The sequence below is a fragment of the Sceloporus occidentalis genome, unplaced genomic scaffold (genome assembly GCF_023333645.1).
Source record: "Sceloporus occidentalis isolate IW3139 unplaced genomic scaffold, rSceOcc1.0.p SCAF_4, whole genome shotgun sequence".
NCBI lineage: Eukaryota > Metazoa > Chordata > Lepidosauria > Squamata > Phrynosomatidae > Sceloporus > Sceloporus occidentalis.
The window spans coordinates 111,187,229-111,194,522 of record NW_028316984.1 but is presented as its reverse complement, the minus strand read 5'-3'; the positions used below and the strand labels follow the sequence as shown (position 1 = coordinate 111,194,522).

General features: G+C 41.9%; 1 protein-coding gene across 12 annotated transcripts in view; it reads right to left on the bottom strand.

Annotated features, from left to right (window-relative positions):
• Positions 1-13: 13 nt before the first annotated feature.
• Positions 14-7,294, bottom strand: part of CCDC73 (coiled-coil domain containing 73) — a 101,941-nt gene continuing 94,660 nt past the window's right edge. For all 12 annotated transcript variants that reach the window (XM_089521271.1, XM_089521265.1, XM_089521267.1 and 9 more), the window contains one exon: positions 14-501. In XM_089521271.1, the coding sequence (XP_089377397.1) occupies positions 262-501 (240 nt within the window). In that variant the 3' untranslated portion in view covers positions 14-261. The remainder of the gene's footprint in view (positions 502-7,294) is intronic.

Here is a 7,294-nt window from a genome sequence, read left to right as displayed (position 1 = left end):
ATATGCTAGTTAAGTTGGGAAAGGAAGAAGCAGGATGAAATATGAATGATTCTAAAATCTCTTTTTAAAAAATGAGTGGTGGTCTATGGCCTCTTCTTGAATTGGTAACTTCCAAATAAAATATTCTAAGATGCTCGTTTTTTAAAAAATAGACATATGAACTGCAAAGATACCAGGCTTTTCTTGTATATTATACTACTCATCACATGACTTTGGGTTGTACAGATTTCAAAACACATTTAATAACAATCAAACGTCAGTTTAATCTACTATTGTTGCCTTTTCTGGATCTTCTTCATGCTTTCTCTTTCTGGACTGGCAGAGACTTTCAGAATATAGAAACCTTTCAATGTTGTTTATTTGTGTTTTTATGAAGACATTCTGCAAATTCCAATCTTTTTCTTCAGTGTTTGTTGTGTTTTCTCTTAAAATAGAGCCTTTGACTTCAGATAGCAATTGAAAAGACTTCTGTTGTGGTCCAGATGGGCATTCTGTTGAGACCTAAAATATGTACATACAATATTAAATGTATAACTAAAAGTTTCAGTTTTAGGAGGAAAGTGGAGCATAAATAAAATATAGAAGTAGTAACCAAATCAACATTCCTCTAGATTAGGGCTTCTTAAGCTATTTGATGTGAGGAACTGGCAGATCCACTCCCCCCCCCCCAGTATGCTAGGCACTCACACCATATTTCTCCTTGTTGATTACAGTTACGTTTTCTTTCCTGGAATCTCAATGGCCCATGGACTGGCATCAGTTCAGGAACTCCTAGTTGCTCTAGGGCTAGGTTTGGCCCATGTAAATTCCAGGTCATTTTGAGGTCCTTAACAGCTCATAGCTTCTCCAATAACATATTACTTTGTCATTTTTATTGAGAATGCCCCTATGGCCTCTAAAGGGCAGTAAATAAATTTACCATTTTTATCCTTTCTTGGGCTCTTTTAGGCCCAAAGTCCTTGTAAAAAAAAAACAGCAGGAAATAAACTGGAATTTGACTTACTGGTTTGAAAAAAGGCCATTTGTAGGCTGAAAACAAGCAGGACATGGGAAAATAGCTCCAACACGCCAAAGCAGGCATGAGGTTTGAATTTTTATAAGGTAAATCAAAACTTTCATGGAATATGGGAGCAAGGGAGAGGCAGCCCTTTGAAGTCCTGTGCAGCCTGCAAACCCCTAGACGTTGCTTGAACCTGCTCCAGGTATGTTTAAAGCTGTTGTTGAGCATTAGCCATAGTTTATAGAAATATTTCTACTGTTTATATCTTGGAGAATAACTAACTGGCACCTCTACATGATTTTGCATATTTTTTTACTGGCCTTCAGTTATATTCCCATGGTGGTTTTCAAGAAAGAAAAAGAAAATTGTAAACATTTATGCTGCCATCCTCTTCAGTATTTATGAGATTGTAAGCCACATTTACAGATTCATGTTTATAGTTGTTGGTGGCCAAACATGACCCCAATCTCCTGCCTCTTAAGTCAGGCAGCACCCCAACCAAAGGGTTTCCAAGGAGCTGGGGGGAAATGACAGCAACACCCTCTTGATCTCTGAGAAAAGCAGTGGCAGCAGAACTCCAAGGGCACCTCTCCATCTGCATGTCCCAGTGAGCCCTGTGTCCGGCAATCATCATCCCCCAGATCCCTGTTCTACAGCATCTTGGACACCCTTTTGATTGGGATGGAGGGGGACTTGCATTAAAGAGGTGGCTGCACAGACATACCTCTGTAGCCATAACTACTGTGTGCCTGACAATGCAGGACTTGGCCACTAGTTTTAACAAATATTTTAAAACTCATTGACATGCACTAGTAATAAAAACAATTTTAAAACTATAAAAAAGCATATGAATTATAAACAAAACTAGATTAAAAGGCTCATAAGAGTAGCATAAAACAGGCAACTGGGTTAAAATTCTACATAAAAAGTTTGCCGTGTTCTAAATTGTCAAAAAGGAAGCACCATCTGAATCTTCTTCTGTAGTAAATTGAAAACTGACATTACATTTTTAAAAGGTAATACTGGCCCTTTCCAGAAGGGCCTTTTAGTACGTACTGTGTACGTACTAGGGTTGCCTGGGGGCGTCTCTTTCAGACGCCCCCAACCCTAGTACGTACACAGTACGTACAAAATGGTGGCGCCCATTCTACAAGGGCGCCGCCTTTAGGACTTCACGACCGCACTGCCTCCAAATGGGGCGATGCAGATGTGACATCCTGGCACCCTTTCTGCGGCACAGGAAGGAGCTCCGAAACAGAGCTCCTTCCTTAATTTGTGTCGCTGGTGCAGCGTTTACACGGCTGCTCCAGCGAAACAAGAGAAAGGGGCCAAGTGGCCCCTTTCTCATTTCCCCGCTGCTGTCAGGGGCGGCCCCAAGGACACCCCCTTTCCAGGCCGCGGGAAGTGGCCTTTTGCCTGGAAAAGCAGCCTGGAAAAGCGGCAGATCGAGGAAAGGGGTGGGTACAGGCCGCCCCAAAGGGGCGGTCTGTAACACGCCACAGTCACCATGCTTACCGTATTTTCCGGTGTATAAGGCGACCCACAACTTTTCCAGATAAAATATAGAGTTTGGGATATACTCACCGTATAAGACTACCCCTTTTCCAGCGCACACCAAATAAAAATTAAAAAAACATCAGATTTGATTTCAATATGGTAATTTTAATTCAAATGCTTATGACCTGTAAGTACTTAGCAGGAAACCTTGTTGTATACAAAGCCTGCTTGGACTGGTCAGCTCTCCCTGCCTGCCCAGCCCTCCCTGTCTCCAAGACTATCAGAGCGGTAGCTGCTTTCATACGATTGTCACATATGGTGGGGATGCGGCTGCAGCTGTTTTTGAGCTCCCCCCATCCATATGTGGCGGCTCGGAAGTTTCAGCACCTGTCCTCTAAGACGACACTCGGCGTATAAGACCACCCCGACTTTCGAGAAGATTTTCCTGGGTTAAAAAATAGTCCTATACGCCAGAAAATATGGTATTTGCCAAATGATATGTCTAAAGGAATATGTCATAGCCACTCTTCATTTAAAATCTTAATTTTAAATCCCACAAATATAAATTCTACTTAAATAAACTGAATGTGTTGTTATAGTTAGGAGAGTACAATCTTAGATTATCATTAGCAGAAATGTGTACTTTGTGTTTTAAGGAGAAACCAAAATTCTGCATCAAGGCAACTGAAATTCAGTGCTAAGAAAATTAGATTTCTATGAGCCATATTATGTACACGAATTCAGCAGGTGCAATTTGCTTTATTACGTGTGATGATTAAAAGTATGTATATGTGATTTGAATGCATCCTTTCTAAGGGGCTTGACAGACCGGCCATTAAGGACGGCCTGGGAACGGAGTCGGGATGTGGTATCCACATGATGCACGCCCTGACTCTGCCCCAGGCTGATGTGATGCCACATGCTTCTTTGCGCCATGGAAAACATCGAAGTTGTGACGTAGTTGCCGCCACCCCAATCTAGCACAAAAAGGGGCGGTCTATCGAACCCCTAAGATTTTCTGTAAAATCTGAAAATTGGTCAGATGAAGAGGTGCTGTCCCTGAAATTGACCTCTATCATCTTAGTCCTTACTATACTTATTAAATCCAACTTTCCAAACAACAAATCCTGCCCCTGGTCCCAAAGCTACTGCATCAACATGATCTGGACATCACTGTCCTTGTGGGAATTGATGCCCTTTTTTTAACCTTTCAAACTAAGCTGTATTTTTCCTTGCCTAGACAATAAGGTATGCTCATGCCAGATTTGGTTAGAAGGATTAGCGAAGTTAGCTTTGTTTGCCCCGAGTTATTTTATTACATTACCAGATTTGTTTGACTGCTTGATGTCATTATATTTTCTAGATGAGTGGGGAGCAGATCCTTGTGATTTTATTTTACAGATGGATAGGAATGACAATATGGCACATTCTTCCCATCTGTGAGGGTTCATTTCTGCCCTCCCCTCTAGCCGATGAGAAAAAAAAATGCTCATCCTCAAGCCCCATTATAGTCAATGGGCAGCAGCATCCATGCACCACCATTGACAATTGGGCTGGATGATCTATGGACACTTATATCATACAGCAAGTCCATTGTATTATACTTCCTCAGAACAAAATTATGGTGGATGTCTAACCAAGTGTGCATGTGTCTGTGACTTCAAGTCACCTGTCAACTTATGGTGACTCCATAAATTTCATAGGGTTTTCTTAGGCAAAGAAGAGTCAGAGGTGGCTTTTCCAGTTCATTTCTCTAAACTATAGTTTACAGTATCTGGTATTCATTGGCAGTCTCCCATCCAGGCTTAAGGTATGCATACTCACTAGAAAAAAACTATTTTCATCTTTCCCTCAACATTCAGAACATAATATTTGCCTTGACAAACAACCAGTACAAAGCAAGAGAAACAGTTTTTTAAAAATGGCTTATGAAATATCCAAACTCATTCATGTTCAGTTAAGAGCCAGAGAAGGGAGCTGCCTAGCCCTGTTTGTTTTATTTTCAGAGGGTGTGTGTCCCACACATTGGTATTCTTCACGTGGTTTAGGTGTCAGGGATGATGGGAGTTGTAGCTCTTCACCTCTGGCTCTAACTCACCACCTTGTTATGCAGCGGAGCTGACCAGCTTTGGTCAGTGGTTAGTGCTTCCTTCAAAGCAGCAGAGTTTCAGAGAATAGGCTGAAGACCCTGACAAACTCTCCAAACCTTCTCACTCTTCTTCCTGAGAAGTCTCCAAACTTCTCCAGGATCCTGCTGGCTCTTGTATCTTCACTCAAGACACCAGACAACTCAGTAGTCTTGTATAAAAGATCTACAAATCACAATCTCTACAATCTCCAATACTCCAAAATCTACTCCCAACTACCCACAAAATACATTGGCAAACATAGCAATTATTATAGCCATTGTTAAACACCACCACTAGTCAGTTTCCACCCAGTGGGCGTGTACATTCATTTTGATTTGTTCTCATAGTTCCACCCACACTTAAGAATTTCATCATTTCACCTTGTACACTTAATGAATCTCAGGTGTTTCCAATTGAAATTCTGTCCTTGACATTCAGGACTGCTAAATTACATTAGCTTTATCACCTGTGTGGCTTCTTAATTGCTCTTGCTTAGTCACTGTGACTTTCACATACATGTTTTATTTCTACTACTGTATATCCCATGTTGCATTTTCCTTAACATTAGGTACCCTGATAGTAGTTTTATTACCATTTGCATGGAGAGTATCCATGCAGAGGGAAAGTTCCCCTGGTCAAACTGTTGGTACTCAGAGAACAACAGATTTGGGAGTATGTTGAGAGAACACAGATATTAAGGCAAAGGGTTTTAGTTATATCAGGGAAAGTGGGCAATTGGAGATAACTAGGTGATAAGAGGTTTTGGAAATTTGAGACTTAGAGCTTCAAAGTGTCCTACGTTTTAATGGTGTGTTTATATTGGGTTATCTTCATATGTCTTCACCCAAAATATTTTGATCCTGTTATTTGTAAAATAAACCCTCTTCCTGCTTTAGAGCTGTGTTTATTGTTTCCCGTAAATAGGAAGATGTCTTTGGATAGGTACCTGTACCCTCCCCACAAGAAAGAACCATATTCCATCTCACAGACTTCCTTGGGAAAGATGTCAGTGATGGGCAGGGCCAGAATTAAAAGGATAGGCCAAAACACCAGCCTATCTTAGTACAGCCAGCCCTCCAGATCCACAGACTTAAGCATCCATGGCTTGAAAATATTTTTAAAATATATACATTCCAAAAAGCAAACCTTGATTTTGCCATTTTATATAAGGTACACAATTTTACCATGCCATTGTATTTAGTAGGACTTGAGGATCCATGGATTTTGGTATCCACAGGGGTTCCTGGAACCAAACAACAGCATATACCAAGGGCCAATGACACCTTATGAAAGGCATTTCAACCTTTTCATATGAGGGTGCGGAGCCATTCTGATTCTGAGAAACCATCAAACCATATATTGTCATGGGAAAGGGGGAATCCCTAAGGGGTGGATTAAGTCTTGGGTCTGAGCTTCCTCACACCATTACAGCTGCTGTGATGGTTTGGGGGAACCTCTTGTACAGTTTGTGCAATGGCACTGGAGCATGAAGGGAAAGGGAGAAATTAACATAAATCACCACCCATGGCCACATAGCCCAAAAAACCCACAAAAAACTATGGATGCCGGCCATGAAAGCCTTTGACTTCACATAAATCGCCACCCTTCATTTCCTGAATTCCTTGATCCTGTTTTCCAAGAGGTAACTCTGGATCCAACAAGATGACTAATGAAGTAAAACAGATACAATGAGAAGTAAGATACTGGTTTCTACATATGGAAGAAGCTCTGTGGTATACAAAAGTATAAATATAGGTTGCATAAAAATGGGAGAAAACTCATAAAAGGCCTTGTGAGCATCCTCATCCTATGGAATGGTAACACCTTGGCGACAGGAACAGATTAGAGTAATTAATCTCACATCATGGGGCAAAAATTCTTGTCTTTGTTGTTACCTTTTGTTGGGGGAGATGAGACGGGGTCAGTCACTAGAAATGGCTGATCTCCCAATGCATTCAAAATTCTGGAATTTAATAGATAATGTAGGAGGGGGGGGGGAAATCCTGAGCCAAGCCAAGGATTTAAAAGCTGTTATTCTGCCCCAGGCGGTCCAGAAATGTGGAATAGGAGGATTTTTCTGTCTCTTTTGCAGGTAACTGTGTGAACCAGCAGTTTTCCGTAAACTGTGCAGATCTAGACGAGAAAACCCCTTTTCTCATGTCTACTGGTCCTGGCCAGATTTATGGAGAAACACTGAACAGGAAAGGAACAGTTCTGTTGCAAGAACTGAAGTCTCAAAAGAGGGAATGTACTAATAAGTGACTGGTGGGAAAGGGTTTGGGACACTTAGGAGCTGTGCATACAGCTCTGAAGGGGCAACTTCCAGCTGCCCCTTCTTTAGCCAGATTGGGGCCATGGCAACCACACGCCGCAGCCTCAATCTGGCCTTTCCAGGGTGCGAAAAAGAGCCACAAAAAGCAGCTCCTTCTTGCACTCCGGAAAGGGCGCAATAGCGGCTATATGGTGATCCTTTGGCACTGTGTTGTGTGGATGCAGTGCTGGAGGAGCACCATGTTGTGCTATGTTGTGGTGTATAGTGTCATGGTGCCCTGGGAGCGGAGCTGGGGCATGCATCATGGAGACGTTACACCCCGACTCTACTCCCCAGCCGACCTTTCAGGCTGGGGTGTACAAGCTCTTAGTCACTGGAAAAGCTTTCTTATACTTT